The sequence below is a fragment of the Anomaloglossus baeobatrachus genome, chromosome 4, assembly GCF_048569485.1.
Source record: "Anomaloglossus baeobatrachus isolate aAnoBae1 chromosome 4, aAnoBae1.hap1, whole genome shotgun sequence".
Lineage (NCBI taxonomy): Eukaryota > Metazoa > Chordata > Amphibia > Anura > Aromobatidae > Anomaloglossus > Anomaloglossus baeobatrachus.
This window is the reverse complement of record NC_134356.1, coordinates 217,847,973-217,867,798: the sequence shown is the minus strand read 5'-3', so window position 1 is coordinate 217,867,798 and position 19,826 is coordinate 217,847,973. Positions and strand designations below refer to the sequence as shown.

At 44.7% G+C, this 19,826-nt stretch overlaps 1 protein-coding gene across 1 annotated transcript; it reads right to left on the bottom strand.

Moving 5' to 3' along the window:
• Positions 1-3,522: 3,522 nt before the first annotated feature.
• TMED9 (transmembrane p24 trafficking protein 9) lies at positions 3,523-19,194 on the bottom strand. Its single transcript, XM_075342369.1, has 5 exons — positions 19,011-19,194; positions 11,046-11,146; positions 10,845-10,970; positions 10,354-10,500; positions 3,523-4,495 (listed from the first exon to the last, which is right to left on the bottom strand). The coding sequence occupies exons 1-5, from the start codon at positions 19,177-19,179 to the stop codon at positions 4,346-4,348; spliced, it is 693 nt and encodes a 230-aa protein (XP_075198484.1). The 5' UTR covers positions 19,180-19,194; the 3' UTR covers positions 3,523-4,345.
• Positions 19,195-19,826: the final 632 nt, after the last annotated feature.

Here is a 19,826-nt window from a genome sequence, read left to right as displayed (position 1 = left end):
CTTATGTAGGCGTGTTCACAGGCAGCGTCACAGAACCACATAAAAACAATGAGGAATGTACATACATATGACAAGCGGGTAATTGAGCAATATAAAAAATAACTCGCTCCTACACTATCAGAGTGCTCACCCGCTATATACAAAAACGGCTTTACCCTATAGCCAATTTTTGCGAGTACGCAGGTGTAATGATACTGACAATTCATTTTTCCAACAAGCGTCTGATCTTAAAAGTAGACTGCAGCAGAGGGGCTATCCCAGTGGTCTGGTTGATACTGCGTTTGACTTATTGCTGATCGCCCCAGACCTGTTCGTAACAGCTGCGCCAACGTTGACAGGGGCAGTCCTGGGAGGTTTATCTTTAGTTTTAAATTCGGACCCTTGGATGGGATAATAAGGAGGACTTTGCGGAAGCACTGGCACATCTTGGAGAAGGACTGATTTATCCGAAATGACAGGTTCCAACCCCTTGGTCACCTTTAGACGATGCAACAACCTGCGAGACATGCTGGTTAAGAATAGATTGAGTACTCCCACTACTTGGCTTGATAAATGTTGCCCACCAGGAAATGTTCGATGCGGGAACTGCAGGTTTTGTACTCTCCATCTTACTGGATGTTCCGTGCAGGTTGGTTCGCATGTACACAAGGTGCACCAATTTATCTCTTGCAAAACCAAGTTTGTGGTTTATGTAGTTCTTTGTGCTTGCGGCAGATTCTATATAGGAAAGACCATAAGGTGCCTATATGTAAGATTTAGGGAGCACTATAACTCTGTTACATCTGGCAAAGGTTCCCCTAGGCTAATCGCTCATGTACGGGATCAACATGCAGGCAACCCAAACGTCTTGCGCTTCGCGGGCCTCAAGAGGGTCACCCTCCCTCCTAAAGGGGGTGACTTACACAAACTCTTGTTACAGGCTGAGGCCAAATTGATTATTAACTATAGGGCACAGGGCGCTTTTGGTCTAAATGATCGCTTAGATCTCACGGTATTTTTATGAATCCTTTTTGACTTATGTCCGTTTTGAATTGTATTCTTGTATCTGTATTTTGGTATTTTTTTATATTGCTCAATTACCCGCTTGTCATATGTATGTACATTCCTCATTGTTTTTATGTGGTTCTGTGACGCTGCCTGTGAACACGCCTACATAAGGCGTGCTGTTTCAGCTCCACATGTGGACCCGTGGAAGCCTAATTGATAGGCGAAACGGCCGTCGTCCTCTTGTAAGAGTCTGCTCACCGGCTGCGTCCAGACTTTTACCTGCACTGATTATTAAATGAGAATTCCTACACAGCGGTTGGTGTGCGGTCAGTTCCTTCTCGTCTCTTACCATATGGACCTTCTTCTGTGACGAGCACCCCCGCTTTGGATTCTATCACTGCTTATCCTCCCTCCGGAATACATGCGGCACCGCAGGTAACACATGCACTGAACATTGGTGCAGGACCGCCCTCACTCTTAGATTACTGTGTGCAGCCATTCTGACAGTGAAATATTTTAGATTTTGTATGTGGCAGAGCTCTGCGAGCTTCTCCCGCCCACACACGTCCTTTTCCATAGACAGAAGCTGCTAATCACAGAAGGGGGTGGAGCTTGACTACAATTCACCTCTGCGGAGACCCACTAATGATAAAGATAAGTGGCTTATACTAAAATTGCAGGTAAGGCTTGTTTCACATCAGCGGTATTCTGCCACACCCAGCACAAATGCAGTACAATTCAATACAGTTCACAGGCATCGCGGCAAGCTTCGGCCACATGCTGTCACATAGTCCGATCACATGACTGTATGTGACCGCAGCTTGCCGCGATGCCAGTGAACTGTATTGAACTGTACTGCATTTGTGCTGGGTGTGGCAGAATACTGCTGATGTGAAACCAGCCTAAACAAAAAAAAAAAGACAGATAACAGACATAGGGCTGAAATCTCTGTTTTAACTCTTGCAGCATGGTGTCTCTTCAGGTTAGATTGCAGAAATTTGCTGACAGAGTCCCTTTAATGGGATGTCCAAGTGTATAACAGATTGTATTACTAACTGAAAGTCTGAATAGATAAGCAGAACAGATTTTTTTTATATACTTCTTAAAAGTGATGGCAGGTTATTTTCATTTCATATTTGTATCTTAATAAAAAATCTGAATGAATACAAAGTATTACAGATAGAGAAAGGATACCTGTGCAATAAAAATGCAAAACAAATAATTATTTATTTGTATGTCTTTTTTTGTCTGGTCTTCATTGTCATTTTTTGGAAAAAAATTATGCATAGTCACGCACTTTGTTTGCTAATTTTGTGCAATAGCAAACGCTCCTTATTTTCGCCTTTATCTTTTTTGACTTTTTAGCACAAATAATCAAGTTCCTATAAAATGTTGCAAAAGTTCAACAAAAATTTTAAAAAGTAGATAAAGTCACTCCTGGAAGACAAAAAAAAACCACCCAAAAAATAAACAAAGAACATAAAAAGAAAATAAAAACCACAATAAACACCATCTAGAAAGAAAATAAAAAGTAGGAAAAACAAAATAGAGCAAAGTTCAAAGGATGAAATGCTGGGCACTGTTCACATTGTTAGAGTTCAGCATTAATCTGTACTCCTTCCTGGAGATTCCGCTGTGTCCGGACAATCGGCTAATGAGTAAATCCCTCAGATATTTCCATATACAGGCAGGGGTGATATCTAATACCGTGGTGCTCCTTCAAAGTCGAAACACACCGCAATTATGAAGAGACTGAAAGATGGAAGGCACTCACCGGTCTTGTATCACTCGACTTTTTTCTTACATCAGGTTACATGTGAAGGCAGCGGGGAGGGGGAGAACGCAAAGCACGTTGGACAACGGCCGTTTCACGCTTATACTCGGCGCTTCCACGGGTCCATCAATGCACCCCTGGAAGCGTCGAGTGTAGGTTCAAAACGACAGTTGTCCAACATGCTTTGTGTTCTCCCCCTCCCCGCTGCCTTCACATGTAACCTGATGTTGTATCACTCGACTTTATTCTTACATCAGGTTATATGCGAAGGCAGAGGGGAGGGGGGAGAACATAAAGCATGTTGGACAACGGTCGTTTCGCACCTACACTCGGCACTTACAGGGGTCCATGGATGGACCCGTGGAAGCGCCGAGTATAAGCGTGAAACGGCCGTTGTCCAACGTGCTTTGTGTTCTCCCCCTCCCCGCTGCCTTCACATGTAACCTGATGTAAGAATAAAGTCGAGTGATACAACAAGACTGGTGAGTGCCTTCCATCTTTCAGTCTCTTCATAAAAACATAAAATAGACTCAAGTGATAAACAGGCAAAATACAACAAAAGCGAGAAATTCAATGATGAGGCCCTTAGTGATTAGTCTAAAAGGTGTGGGTTGTATAGTCTCTGCTTCTATTGTGACACAATCCTGTGTTGGGACATCATTGATAAGAGTTCTAGAATTTTGTACATGGGTTTTCAAATAAAGGCAATATACAGCACAGAGTAACAGTAGTAAGGAGTAAAGACAAAACCAAGATGGAGATGGAGGGAAATTTTGTATTTATTTAAAGCAAAACATGAAAATACCCAGACAAATCAAAATCAGTAACTACAGGACCCGTATAATCTGGGATCCTAGTGGCTTAAGTCCCGAATACGGAAGGGAGCCAATTTAAGGACAGTCTCTGAGAACATTACTGCAGATGGTACACGTTTTTGGCAAGTGCAATTCAATCTCAAAACGTGGTATAATAAAATCTCATAATGGTACGACAGCAGCAAAGCCAAATCCTGTTCCACAAACCCTTGTCAGCCATGGAACAATAATCTGCTACCCACCGCTAGTTTCCTCCAGTGCAGTGCAAGACTAGGCCAGGAGCAGTATCCATAGTATGTTGTATCCACCTCTATAGGAAGAACAATCTATAACCATCAGTACTGATAAAAGCACATAAAATTAACCCAAAAACCGCTTCACCATAAAAACAATTCTGCAAACAGAAAAAAAAAAGATCCTGCATTTTTACTGCAAGTATAATTTCCCTGATTTCTGAAATAAAAAGGAAAAAAATTAGGAAAAAACAAAATGCATGTTTTGGTGGATTTTGGGACAAGTTCTACTTCAATAAAAAAAAAAAAAAAAAAAAAATAATATGCAGAAACTGAATATTAAGAACAAATCATTCAGTGTTTTAGGACAGGTCCCTCTGGCTTTGCCAATGATGATCCGAGCAGAGTGTTCTGGTCCCATATGCTGGAGTCACCTTGTAACACAGTTCCATCTAATTGATTTTAATGGTGGAAGACGCCTAGCTGGAGTTGGATCAAACACTTCTGGTAAAGCAGACACTGCTTCTTGTAAGAGTTTACACCAATTTTTTGGCTTCAAAGAAACTCTTCAAATGCCTCATCTGCCAGATCCCAATAGCCACAAGTATCATTGTCTGAGCAATGGACCACCACAAGACACGCTGGTTGGTGCTTTCACTTGTCTGTCGGAATCTCTCCTCCCGCCACTGCAAGAACCAAGAGAACGGATCAATATAGCAAGTAATATATCCGAAAATAAAATGTACAAATAGTCAGCTAGAAGATTTTCATACATGACCAAGTGTTCATATGTGCAATGATAGAGAGATTATACAGCTATTACCTAAATAAATAACAGAAGAAAACAGACATGGGGTCCCTCCTTATTTTTGATAACCAGCAAAGGTAAAGCAGACAGCTGGGGGCTGGTATTACCAGGCTGGGAAGATCCATAGTTAGGGTTTTTCATACATTGCATTTCATTAACTTACCTAGTTGGATTCCAGCATTATATATAATTAGCGTTACCCCACTCTTAAAGGGGTTATCCGGCTTATTTTACTAATTTTTTGATATTTCATTATTGGGATACATTGAGGCAGGTAGGTAGATAGCAACTACCTACCTGCCCTGCTGTCAGCCTCTCTCCCCCGGCTCAGTGCGGTCATGTGACCACTCCGGCCAGGATTTTGCTGCTTCCTGTAATGATACGTCAACAGGGGATGGACCTTGTTGACGGGCATCAAAGCCAACGTCATGTTGCCGCCCTGCAGCCGACCAGGTACAGTGCGATAAGCCCCAGCCCCTCTCATCCTTCCCCGCCCCTCCCCACATTCCACACTCTCCCCCGCTCCCTGTGCGCTGCTATCTGTGCCCTGTATGTGCCCGAGTCCAGGACAAACAAGGGGCCTCTCTGTCTAGGACACAGTCAGCACAGTTTGCCACAGCTCATTGTGATTTATGGGGCCCGGATAACTGTGTGCCCCTTCCACACGCGCTGTCTCTCTCCTCACACTGTGATGAATGCAGCCTCTGGCGCTCCGGGTTTTTGAATACAGCCAGGGGCAGAGAGCAGGGTCACCTGACACCATCGAACAACAGCACTGAGCTCTGCATCACCTAGCTGTAAGCAGGCTGCACTCATCACAGCACGGAGAAGATAAAGCATGGGTGAGAGGGGGGGGCATAGAAGAGAGTGCACAGGGAGAGAAGACAGTGCAGGGGGGAGGGCAGAGAAGAGAACAGCGTGCAAAGGGAGAGAAGACCGTGCACGGGTGAGAGCGGGGAGAGGAGGGGAAGGCGGCAGAGAACAGAGTGCAGGGGGAGAGAACAGAGTGCACAGGTGAGAGGGGGGGGTGGCAGAGGAGAGTGCACGGATGAGAGAACAGAGTGCACGGGTGAGAGAGAGCGTGGGGAGGGGGGCAAAGAAGAGAGTGCAGGGGAGAGAAGACAGTGCAAGGGTGAGAGACAGAGCGGGTGGGGGAGGGCAAAGAAGAGCGAGTGCAAAGGGAGAGAAGACGGGTGAGAGCGGGGGGAGGGGGCGTCAGAACAGAGTGCAGGGGAAGAGAACAGTGCACAGGTGAGAGCGCGGGGGGAGGGGGGGGCAGCAGAGAACAGAATGCACGGGGAGAGAACATTGCACGGGTGAGAGTGGGGGGCGTCAGAGAAGAGTGCAGGGGAAGGCGTCAGAACAGAGTGCAGGGGAAGAGAACAGTGCACGGGTGAGAGCGGGGGGGCAGCAGAGAAGAAAGTGCAGGGGGAGAGAAGAAAGTGCAGGGGGAGAGAAGAAAGTGCAGGGGGAGAGAAGACAGTCTATATGGGGGGGATTTATATATACTATTTAACTCTAGGTGTGTGTGAGTGGGTGTATGTGTGAGTATGTGTGTATATACCCCCTATAGATTCACATTGGGGGCTATATATAGTCTTCATTACATAGTATTTATCTATCAGGTGCTGGGCAGAATACTGACAGGGAATGTGTGTGCAGGGGGCGGGGCTGGACAGTGAGGCCGGGCGGTGCCAGCTCTGACTGATGTTTGGCATAGGAAAATGTCAAGTTTGGTTGAGCTGGTAAACAAAGAGCTGCAGAGAATAAAAGGGATAATTCAAGAGGAACAAAAGTTAGAAACAAAAAAAAAAAACAATAACGTAGTGGTGTTTTAGATGACAATACAGCACAGATTAGCTTAATTTTTTTTTTAGTTTATGTCAGACAACTTCTTTAATCCAGGTTGCACCACTATTGCTTTTTATTTAAACTAACCTATGCATTGGATTCCAGCATTATATACTGACCTGAGGTGTATATTTACCAACATTTTATAATTAATCCAGATTGATAAATAATGCATTTTCTCTAACTGCTCTAACTTATCGGTGTACGGATATTTATTTAACTACCTGGCACAAAGTCTGATTTTTGTATATTTATGTGAGTGGTTCTCATGTTAGTTTACATCCCCCTTTATATATGTTTTTTTTATTTTATGTATTTACTTTGTGTCAATGAATGAATAAACTTTAGCTTATTGTTATAATTGTAACAGTGTGTCGTCGTCCCCCCCCGCCTTTGCTCATGGTGTAATAGTCTGTCTCTCCTTGACTGTCCTGTATGTACTACTGGTGGGGGATTGTTTGTTTCTTCTCAGCATGGGACTTCTCCAATCCACAACTTGGTAAACAGAACAGAGCCAGGAGTCTAAAGTCCATTCATGTATCAAGTGTCCAGGCGGAGTTGGTCTCTTCTGCCCACCTTAAGCTGGTGTCACACATAACGACGACGACAACGACGTCGCTGCTACGTCACCATTTTCTGTGACGTTGCAGCGACGTCCCGTCGCTGTCGCTGTGTGTGACATCCAGCAACGACCTGGCCCCTGCTGTGAGGTCGCCGGTCGTTGCTGAATGTCCAGCTTCATTTTTTGGTCGTCACTCTCCCGCTGTGACACACACATCGCTGTGTGTGACAGCGAGAGAGCGACGAAATGAAGCGAGCAGGAGCCGGCACTGGCAGCTGCGGTAAGCTGTAACCAGCGTAAACATCGGGTAACCAAGGGAAGACCTTTCCCTGGTTACCCGATGTTTACGCTGGTTACCAGCCTCCGCTCTTGCTGCCAGTGCCGGCTCCTGCACTGTGACATGTGGCTGCAGTACACATCAGGTAATTAACCCGATGCATACTGTAGCAAGGAGAGCAAGGAGCCAGCGCTAAGCAGTGTGCGCGGCTCCCTGCTCTCTGAACTGTGACATGTAGCTGCAGCACACATCGGGTTAATTAACCCGATGTGTGCTGCAGGAGAGCAAGGAGCCAGCGCTAAGCGCGGCTCCCTGCTCTCTGAACATGTAGCACAGCGACCTTATGATCGCTGCTTCTGCTGTGTTTGACAGCTAAGCAGCGATCATAACAGCGACTTACAAGGTCGCTGTTACGTCACCGAAAATGGTGACGTAACAGCGACGTCGTTGTCGCTGTCGTTTAGTGTGACACCAGCTTTAGGGGCTGATCCCAGGAGAAAAGAACAATGAGACCCATGTTAGTTCAGTTAGTTGGATCTTGGCTGGAGAAGGACTAGGCTCTATAGCTGAGGCTGGATATGGACTGTCACAAACTGGAGATCCGTGGCCACGTGGGATTGCGTTTTGTTGGACTCAAGGAACTCATATCAAAGGACCATTGCCATATTTTCCCTGGCATCGGAATACCGGGAGGTGCCCCTGGATCTTTTGTTTTGTTGTGGACTCCTTGCAGACTTTAAGGATTTATATTTGTTTGGTGCTTTATCTTTGTGGTTCCAATAAAGCCCTTTGGATTGTTCCTTGGCCTGGCGTCCCTTACTGCTCTGCCGCGTACCCAGTCACAATAATGGCATTGCTTATGTTTATGGGTTGGTCTATGTAGGATTATATTAAAGCCTCCCTTTATACTTGGGCCTAATTGGTCCATTATTATTTATATAAACGAAATGAACATCAAGGAAGCAGATACACAGGACATTCCCATAGTACATAAATTGGATCAAACCATCGACACTTAAATCACCATGACAACTAAAATACATTGTAGCAAATAGAAATAGACGAGCACTAAAATACTCGGGTGCTCGTTACTCGAGTCAAGCAGGTCAGACGCTCTGAAAGTGCTCAACCTGAGTAAGGAGTATAGTATAATGGAAGTTAATAACTGGGCAGTTGGATCTCTACCCACATGTACCCAGCCATAACTAGAGCATTTCCAAGGGGAAGGGAGGGCAAGTTTTTTTTTCCTTTTGATGGACTACATCCAAAAACGTTGTTTTAACCCCCAGTGAGCGCCACAGTTTGTGAATGGCTGGGAGCCTGCTCATGTCACGCAGTGAAAAAAGCCTGTGTGTTCGTTGTGTCACGGATTAAATATCCGAGCACCGTGATACTAGGACGAGTACCCCACTGCACAATCAAGTGCTGAGCAGTGCACCCAACATTAGTAACATCTCACAGGATTAACAAATTGACCCCTGTTGTGGCACAGCTGAGAGAACAACGTATCACTGTACCCTATGAGAATATATGTATTAAGCGCGTCCTGATCCCATAATGACAATACTTTTCGGCAATCGACATCCAGAGGTGATCGCGCATGCGTGGGAAGAGACATCAGCTCGCCTGATCCACGCAGCATTGAACGCACAATAATAGAGGGAATGGTTCGCACAAGTCTCCCTATCCAAATCTAGTGATAACAATTACTAAGGAAAAAGCATATATCTAAATGTGGAATAAAATTCTATATATTCTCATAATTAAAAAAAATAAAAGACTACAAATTTTGTGACAGTGTTTTAATTGTCATGGTAATTTAAGTATTGACAGCTTGATCCAATTAATGTATTATGGGAGTGATTAACAAAAAACCTCAAAAAACCCCTACAAAAAAACTATTAGTAAATGATTAAAAAATGATAGTGACAATACACACCCAACAAAAAGAAACCATAAAAGGTGGCATAAAGACACGAGGTGTCGGGACAGGGAAATAATGGCTAAGGGATACCCTAGGGAATTTTTTACCCTACCTTGCCACGGAATATAAGGGCTAAGGGAAACCCTAGGGAATATTTGACCCTGCCTAGCCACAGCTATAAACTCAAGCATCTTTCTGGAAAATCTTTGGGAAAATGCTCGTTTCCCATTGACTTCCATTATACTTGGTAGACAAGTCGAACCTGTCCGAGCATCAAAATGCTGGTTATGAGTTCTGAGCACCCCACTAGTGGTGACAAAAAAAACTGGTATTTTAATTTTTTTCTATTTCTTTACGGAGCTTGAAGTACAGGTTAAATAATGTTATATTTTTTATAGATTAGCCTTTTATGGATGCATTGATATCAAATATGAATTTTCATTTTTAAACTAGGGAAAGGGACAGTTCAAATTTACGTTTTATTTGTTTTTACTTTACATTTTATTTTTTTAGTTCTCATAGGGGACTTGAACCTGCCAACGTTTGATTGCTTGCACTATATACGATATTACACAATATAATAAAAATGCTATGAAGACCAATCTGTGGCTTGACTTCACAAACATAGCAAACCCCCTGAAGCCCAGGATTACCATGGCAACCTATCAAGGGTGGCTGATTGGATGCCTGAATAAATGCCTGGGCAGAATAAATACAACTTAATCATTGCTTACAGAGATTGACAGCAACGTTTGAGGCATTAAACAGCAGCAATTGGAGCTAGCTCCCTTTGCTGCTGTTACACTCAGAAGGCAGCTGTATTAAAGACTGCAAAATCTCTAAGACCAAATTCAGACATCCATGAAACACGGTCTGAGTGCAAACAATGATATATAGACTGACCCAATCTCAACACGTATAAGGCTGTTGAGTACAAGTTGGGATACCTATGGTTGGCCCATTTACTACTCAGGAGCCATGATGTACTGTGACATCATGATGCCAAGAGGGGCTAAACAAATTACCCTTTTTTTGGGAGGAGCACCTGCACCCAAGGAGATGAAAATTGTATGACAGCTTTTCAGGATGTCACTTCTAATGCAGTAATACTGGTATTCTTACCCTTTGGTAGTTTTGTTCCTTCTGAATCTGTTCCACTTGCTCTATCAGTTGTCGTACGCGCAGCTGTAACGTGTTCAGTTTGTCCTTGGCAGCGATCTCTTCATAATTATTGGCATGCTCTCCAACTTGGATGTCAAGGTGAACTCTCTGTTAAGCAAATACACATTTTAGGAATGCTGAATCGAACTGGGCAAAAAAAAATGGATGGGGATGAGCCAAGAAAATTCACGCAACAAGGATATACAAGACAGCGCTTAATCATGTAGGACAATAAGAATACAGAGATCAGTATCTGACACAGGATGACAAACAAGCTAATGTCTAAAGCTTTCCACAGTGCACCTTGGCATTTATATCCACCTGAAGCCTTAAGGCCACCTTGCCAACCTGATGACCAGCTAACTTTTTTCAGCACCACCTATCACCCTCTCCTAACAGCATAGATACCTGGTGGTCCAAACGTAGTTAGAGTAGCCCAACTATTAACTTACCAACATCCCTCCGGCAAAGAGAGAAAACTTGGTGGAGTTTGAATGTAGACATATCTGGTGTTCTCCTGGGGTGTGGGAAGTGAAGGTGAAGCGTCCCTCTGATCCGTACTGCCGAGAAAGGATGACCTAAAATGGAAAGACCCTCATATTGTAGTACTAATCAAATGATGAGTATCAGCATTATAGGAATTCTGCACTTACTTTATCATCTGGGTCCTTCACTTCTACAAACATGCCAAGGCCAGGTGTAGCCGGTAAGTACTCCTCCCTCTGCTTGTCATATAGCTGGGTGCGATAATTACCTGGAAGTACACGCAGAGCAAATAAATGACATTGTAGAGACCAGCATGCAATATGAAGCAGTACTGTACAGGCATGGTTTAGAAAATTACCCATATACACATAGGTAAGTATTGGCTCATCTGACAACCCAAAGTATATAATTGTCCCTTATGGAAGGGAAAGTGAGGGACAAACCTGCTGAATTTTAACGACCCTAGTCACTAAAGGTACCGTCACACATAACGAGATCGCTAGCGAGATCGCAGCTGAGTCACTGTTTCTGTAGCAGTAGCGATCCCGTTAGCGATCTCGTTAAGTGTGACATCTACCAGCGATCAGGCCTCTGCTGTGAGATCTCTATTCGTTGCAGAATGGTCCAGGCCATTTTCTTCAAAGGCGACGTCCTGCTGGGCAGGACACATCGCTGTGTTTGACATTGTGTGACAGGGTCACAGTGACTGCTGAGATCGTTATACAGGTCGCTACTGCGACCTGTATTGTTCCTGCATCGCTGGTAAGATCTGACTATGTGACATCTCACCTGCGACCTCCCAGCGACTTACCTGTGATCCCTATCAGGTCGCATCGTTTTCGGGATCGCTGGTAAGTCATTGTGTGTGACTGGGCCTTTAGTTCAACTGCAGATAATCCCCTCAGGGGTGTTATATAGCCAGCCTAACTACTTCCAGACTGGCTATAGACCATCATCATCTTATATATCAGTAGTAACGTTCTAAAAAGTCACTGCATAGTAAAGCACCAAAAGATTGTGCAGGAATGGGAATCAGTTATCAGACACAGCCAGACTCCCCATGGAGAAGGCAGAAAGGTTTTTTTTACAGTCTCTGCCTTCCTAAACACCATATACACTGCACTGAACAACTACAGTACATACAGTATAAGAAGTGCTGATAGCGCGTCCTCCTTCAGATCCAGTGATAATGCAATTGCTGGGTGTAGGGAGGGAGCAAGATTTCCTGGGTCCTAAGAAACCCTCAGCTCTGCTATGTAGGCAGGAGGCTGAATTCTCATGGCTAATACCAGGAAAAATCAGAAGGTAAAGGGTTATTCACATCTCCAAGATCCTATCCCAATATGTAGTAACTGTACTAATAATGTTAGTAAATACCTCCAATTAGAAATGTAGTATAGTTCTCCTGATATAGCCATGTCTCTTACCTCATGTGCAGGGCATTGCAGCTTAGGTATCCATGGTTACGTTCACACACATATACTGACAGTTAGTTGCTTGTGGTTATAACCACGGATACCTATGCTGCAATGCCCTGCACATGAGGTAAGAGACATGGCTATATCAGGAGAATTATACTACATTTCTAATTGGAGATATATGCTAATATTCTTATTATTACACCTACTACATGTTGGGATAGGATCTGGGAGATGGGAATACCACTGTAAGTATAAATCTTAAAATGCCCCCAAAAGGTATTTTATGGGGGTGATCAATGTATGAAATAAATGAAGAAATAAAAGCAAGAAAAAAAATAAAGTCGCTGCCTGTCCAAATCACTTCTATCACCCTGTATTGAAAAACAAAAAAAAAGGAAAAATGTGTAATATATAAAGACTGTTACAGAAAGAGGAACATGTTTTAAATAGTAGTTAAGTGATAATTTGTGGTCATAAAAAAAAAAAAAAAAAGTCAAAAACAGACTAAAGGAGTACAAATTAGATTGTCAGTGTATAAAGTTCAGAGGAAGACAAACAGGTCTTGCCGTCCCGCCCTGCTTACTCAGCACATTGAGAAGGTAGGTAAGGCTGGGGGCTACGTCAGGATCTCCTCACCAGGCGCCATGGCTTTCATTTTTACAACATTTTTCTTGCATAGGATAGACTGGATCATGCTAATAATCCATGGCTCTCATCAGAAAATGGCCTATTATTAATAACAGGTTTGAGTTAAATGTATCTTTTAATAATTTTTGGCAATTGATTTATTTTTCCACTTCAAAATCTATAAAAGGGAACTGGTCGTGTCCAATAATGGTATAAAGCTGTGGATATAGGGTTAACCTGTAGGTTAATACTGTTATGAAGGTGCCCGGCCGCTGCACTGAAAGGGCGGCCCTTGAGAGAAAATTAACTTCATCTCTCCAGGAGCCGATGGCTTTCAGTCATATAATTATGACTGGTCCAATTACAGCTAGCGCTCACCGCTGCAGATGTAACCAGGCTCTGGCATTGATTGACAGCTCAGCGATCCATCAGTGGAGAGCCGGCTGCCAGTCAGTGCAGAGGCCTGGCTACAACTGCCGCTGTCAGTGCTGTGAGCACACTAATATGACTGAAAGCCAGCATCATTCGGGAACAATAAAGAATATTCTCCCAGGTACCGCACTTTCAGTACACCTTCATAATGCCATTAACCTGCAGATTAACCCTTTAGCTGCAGGTCAATAGTGTTATCAGAGATGACCGATTCCCTTTTAAAACAAAAAAAAAAGAAAAAATCTTGCAATTTTCAGTGTGCACATACCCTTAGAGCTTAGACTCTTAACTTCCTATCATTTCAGGATATGTACACATATACATAACTACAATAGACAGAACCCCAACGCTATCTTCTCTACTGACGTGTCTAATGAGCCAGGGCACAGGTCATTGTGAAGGAGGAGAAGGAGCAGGGTCAGATGTGACATCACCTACTGTGAACGGTCACTGTAATCCTGCCTCTGATGATAAGGAGACTGCTGTAAACTCTTCTTTAAAAGGAAAGGAAGTTTGAGTTTAAGGCTATGTGCGCACAGTGCGTTTTTACGCGTTTTTACGATGCGTTTTTGGGCTCAAAACTGCATGACTTGGCTTCCCCAGCAAAGTCTATGAGTTTTCATTTTTGCTGTCTGCACACAACTTTTTTTTTAAGCTCCGTTTTTAACAAAAAAAAAAAAATGGAAATGTCAATTCTTTCCTGCGTTTTTCCCTCATGCAATGCATTGGAAAAATGCAAAGATCAAAAACACAGCCAAAAACGCACCAAAGCACAGTAAAAATGCATGCGTTTTTACTGGTGCGTTCTTGACACGGGTGCGTTTTTAATGCGTTTGTGTGTTTTTAGTGGCCAAAAACGCAGCGTCAAAAAAACGCAGTGTGCGCGCATAGCCTAAAAAAGCCCCAGTAGCCAGTATTAAAGGGAACCTGTCACCAGATTTGGCGAACATGCTGTATATAAGAGTCCAGGCCGCTGTGTAGAAGGTAAAAATCACTTTATAATACTCACCTAGGGGGCGGTGCAGACCGGTCGGCTGGGAGTCTCCGTTCTCTGATAGCAGTGCCTGCTGTATTGGCCATATTTATCCTCCTTCTTCTGGAGCTGGGGTGCATGACGCGTCCTATGTAATCCATACTAGCCGGCATTGAGGTCCTGTGCATGCACACTACAATACTTTGATTTGCGCCTGCGCAGGACCTCAATGCCGGCTAGTGTGGATGACTTTGGACCAGGGCTGTGGAGTCGGTAAGCCAAACCTTCGACTCAGACTCCTCAATTTCTCTTGCACAGACTCAGACTCCGGCACCGACTCCGACATATATTGCTTATAGTTAGGTGAAAAATTTATAGTAGTACATAAACATGTGTATGTGAACATCAGACATTTAATAATTTTTATGATACAATAATCAAGATATTTGTATAGAACATAAAATATATTTATTGGATACAACTTTAGAACACAAAACTAATAAATTGTAAATATGTAATACACTATGTAATATACAGTAGATTACATATATATCTTGTGTGTGTGTATATATATATATATATATATATATATATATATATTACATATTGTATTACATATTTACAATTTATTACTTTTTTGTGTTCTAAAGTTGTATTCCAATAAATATATTTTATGTTCTATCCAAATATCTTGATTATTGTATCATAAAAATTATTAAATGTCTGATGCTCACATTGTACTACAATAACTTTTTCACTTAAATATAAGCAATATACTAAATATTATTTAGTAAAATATTCAGCACATTCTGCATTGCACTACTGTCCCCAATTTATTATATATTTTAGGAGTCGGAGTCGGTGCATTTTATACCGACTCCGACTCCACAGCCCTGCTTTGGACGCGTCATGCACACAGGCTTCAAAAGGAAAACAAAGATGGCCGAAAGAGAAGGTGCTGGTACCGGAGAACGGAGACACCCATCCGACCAGTCTGCACTATATCGCCCCTTAGGTGAGTATTATAAAGTGATTTTTATGTTGTACACAGCAGCCTGGGCTCTTATATACGGTATTCCAGAATGCTGTATATAAGGGCTTATGGTGGTGGTCACAGCTTATAGGCCGAAAAAACGGTGACAGGTTCCCTTTAAAATTACAAGATTATCATTTTTTAAATAAAGATTGGAATATGAAAAAAAATTCAACACAAAAATAAAAATACATGTAATACAAAAACCTGATTTCAACAATAGGTCATTTTCAGATGATGGATTTCCCTTAAAGCACCATTCCAGTGTTTCATTTTGTTATTGCACCGCTGGAGTAGTACTTTCAATCTAAGTTCCCGGCTCCCTGTCTGACGCTCACTTTCTGGCAGATTAACCTTCTATCACCGTTGGCCCATTGGTCTCCGGTGATTTGTGACCTACCGGCAGCTCCAGTATTTCATGGCGCGTGCCAGAGGTCACAACTCTATACAAGTCTATAAGAAACTCATTCTGGCTCTCATAGACTTGTAATGAGTGCCTGTGATTTAACTTCTGACTTCCAGCCAGTGAGAAGTTACAGTCACAAGACGGCACCATAGGACCGAAGCGGTATCGGTAAACAATGAAGCTGCTGGAAGTGGATTATATGACAGGGAGAGCGCCACTTCAACGCTGAATTAAAAAAAAAATGCTGGAATGGTGCTTTAAAGGGAACCAATCACCAGGATTTTCCTATATAACCTAAAGCCAGTGCTATACTGGCACTATCAGGCTGAGTCTATACATACGTGTAGTGGTCAGCTCGGATGTATAGGTTGTGAAAGCCAAGAAAGTAAAGTTTATAAACGAGCAGCTTCTTGAGTGACAGTTGCACTGGAGCAGATAATATGTTCATAGTTATCCCCTCCCCCTGTTAGAATTAACATAAGTATTATACAAACGACTCACTTTGTCTAGCAGGACCTGTGTGAGGTCATACCCATGTGACCAGAAGGGGCGGGGCCTCAGCCACCAAAGCCACCAGGTCACATGGGTATGACCTCACACAGGTCCTGAAACAAAGTGAGTCGTTTGTATAATGCTTATGCTAATTCTAAGGCTATGTGTCCACAGTAAAAGGTCCCTGCGGATATTTTTGCCTGAAAATCCGCAACTTTCGCGGCAAATCCGCACCCGCGGATTTGCCGCGGATTTACCGCGGATTTGCCGCGGATTTTGATGCGGATTTTATTTTTTTTTTTTTCCCCATTCAAAACAGAAAATCCGCACCAAATCCGCACCAAACAATTGACATGCTGCAGTTTGTTCCGCATCAAAATCCGCGGCAAAATCCGCAGCGGAAAAATCCGCAGCATGGGCACAGCATTTCCAAAATGCCATTGAAATGGCTGGGGAGTAGCTGTGCTGCAGATTTTCGGCAAATCCGCGCTAAATCCGCGTCAAAATCCGCGTCAAATCCGCGATAAATCCTGTAGCGTGGGCACATAGCCTAACAGTATTTGGTCAGTATTTTGCATTAGTGTTTGTATGCCAAACCCAGGAGTGGAACTTACAGACAAAAACTACAATTGAAAGACTGATCACGATCCGTGTTTTGGCAAATACTGATGTGTGAATAAAGCCTGAAAGCAGGGGTAGATGGCCACAGTTGTGATCTGACAAATCCGATGTGCTCAAACCAGCATTAGTCTATGGGGTCGCGTACATCTGATTTTTTTCCTTGGATAACATCTATTAGGAGGAAGAAAATCACTGTGTGTCTGACTTCAATCCGACATTTGGATCGCACTCAGCCATGCAAGTTAATAAGTAGGAAATATCAGACTGAACTCTGATGACATCTGCGTGCAGTCCAATTGTCATGAACTGATACAATGGAGAAGCTGGACATATTTTTTTTCTCCATCTTCTCCTCAGACAGAAGTGGAGCCCACTATGCTGACACTCAGATCAGAGTTTGATCAGAGTGTTATTAACATATCACCAGAATTCAGATTCAACTACGATCGTCTGCAAGAGCCCTTGGTCACAAAAGGGGTCTATATTCCATTGCTGCATAGCAGAAAGTGCATGGAGTCGCACTACGACCTGGAAGGTACCACAAATGTGACAGACCAGTCAGGAAAAGCTCCAAAAAAATAGTTTCCACTAGTTATTCTTGGGACGTTTCAGATCACAATGAGACACTATAGACTTGCACTTTGCAGCCCTGGTACAACAGCATACAGCGTTCTCAGGCTGTGCCATCTGCTTCACAGCCAAAAAAGCCACAAGCTAGACCCAACTGATGAAATCGTCAACATGTCCCTGTGATATGTAGTTATTATACGTGCGCTGTATGGCTGGTGCAGTGCACCTCAGGAGTGCCAGTTACAGGTTACAACAGAATACTGACTGTCTGCAGCCAATGCCACCAGATCCTGTTCATGAGGTCACTGCTAACCATGACGCCTCAGCAGGCTCAGCCCGCCCCCATGACGCCTCAGCCCGCCCCCATGATGCCTCAGCCCGCCCCCATGACGCCTCAGCCCGCCCCCATGACGCCTCAGCAGCCTCAGCCCGCCCCCATGACGCCTCAGCAGCCTCAGCCCGCCCCCATGACGCCTCAGCCCGCCCCCATGATGCCTCAGCAGGCTCAGCCCGCCCCCATGACGCCTCAGCCCGCCCCCATGACGCCTCAGCCCGCCCCCATGACGCCTCAGCAGGCTCAGCCCACCCCATGACGCCTCAGCAGGCTCAGCCCGCCCCCATGACGCCTCAGCCCGCCCCCATGACGCCTCAGCCCGCCCCCATGACGCCTCAGCCCGCCCCCATGACGCCTCAGCCCGCCCCCATGACGCCTCAGCCCGCCCCCATGACGCCTCAGCCCGCCCCCATGACGCCTCAGCCCGCCCCCATGACGCCTCAGCCCGCCCCCATGACGCCTCAGCCCGCCCCCATGACGCCTCAGCCCGCCCCCATGACGCCTCAGCCCGCCCCCATGACGCCTCAGCAGGCTCAGCCCGCCCCCATGACGCCTCAGCAGGCTCAGCCCGCCCCCATGACGCCTCAGCAGGCTCAGCCCGCCCCCATGACGCCTCAGCAGGCTCAGCCCGCCCCTATGACGCCTCAGCAGGCTCAGCCCGCCCCCATGACGCCTCAGCAGGCTCAGCCCGCCCCCATGACGCCTCAGCAGGCTCAGCCCACCCCTATAACTCTTAAATGCTATATTGCCATCTGGTATGATGGCACAGTGCATGGGTAGGAGTCTTAAGTATGGTAACAGGTGTAAAAGGGATCAAATAACTGAGGACTAGGGGTCTAGGGATGGAAAGCACTTTATGTTCTCACATTGTGAGGTAACTGCAGCTGTGAGTATAGGAATGATATACTATATCATTTTGCTATGATGGCTTGGCAGAAGATGGCATCAGTGTAAATACCACCCGACCCCACACATTACATTTCCATTGCACTTGACAGAAAAGCCCCAAATAGCATTGAAGTGACAGCTCTGCAGCCCCCTCCCCTCAATGGCATCTTCTGCACAGTGCCTTGTCAGCAGGTCCCTAGTGTAGGTCACAATGGCTGGACTCCTATATAAGAGGACATTACAGCAGCACATGTCTGGGGCTCTGCAGAACTAGAAGGCGTAGGGAGAGAAAGAACACGAGACGTGAAGAACTGAGTGTCTCCCCCTTAAATTACCTATCACCATGGTTTCGTCCGGAATCTCCTCTATAAAACACTTCTTCTCGGTCTCGCCTATGTGGAAGTAGAGGGAGGTAGCCGGGCCCATACAGGCGGCGAGCAGGAGCAGCCAGGCAGCAGCCATCTTCCTGTAACACCAAAACCTCACCGGAAGCTGAGGTAGCATCAAACCGGCTGCCACGTCCACCCCATCCGCCAATCAGAGGCTGGCGCGCAATCTCTTCTGGGAGTTGTAGTCTGCACGTCCCTGGCACTGCCTGACGTCATGCCAGCAGCTCCAGTCTGGTGGACGGTGCTGGGGTGCAGAGTGCAGTGACTGACAGGAGGCGTGGTCTTCACAGCGATGGGCGTGGCCTCCTGAGCCATAAGCAGTCACTATGGGGTGTGGCATGATTGCTGTAGAAGGGCTGCTAATAACTACACATGTCATAGGGATCTCTCCAGCCGCCATTAATCAGCCATTACTGAGTGGGAAATTACAGGGGAAGCTGCTGGTACAAGGGGGACAGACATGCCACAGGTTTCTGTGTAGATATTAGTACTCCTTTAGGCATCGAGTCTGGAATCATTTTATGCCAACGAATTGCAGTAATTTGCGGCAGAATGTTGCTATGACTACACCCCTTAAGTTGTTTCTTTTTCTCCTTAAAGGAATTGTCTATTTTTGAGGACAATTTGTTTTGTTACATCGGCATTTTGGGATAAAAATCTTTTTTTTTTCCTCAGATGTTGCACTATTTGCCTTCTATAACCTGTGTAATGTCATTGTTTATTTGTGGCTACAGAATGAGTCAACTGAGAATCTATCAGTCA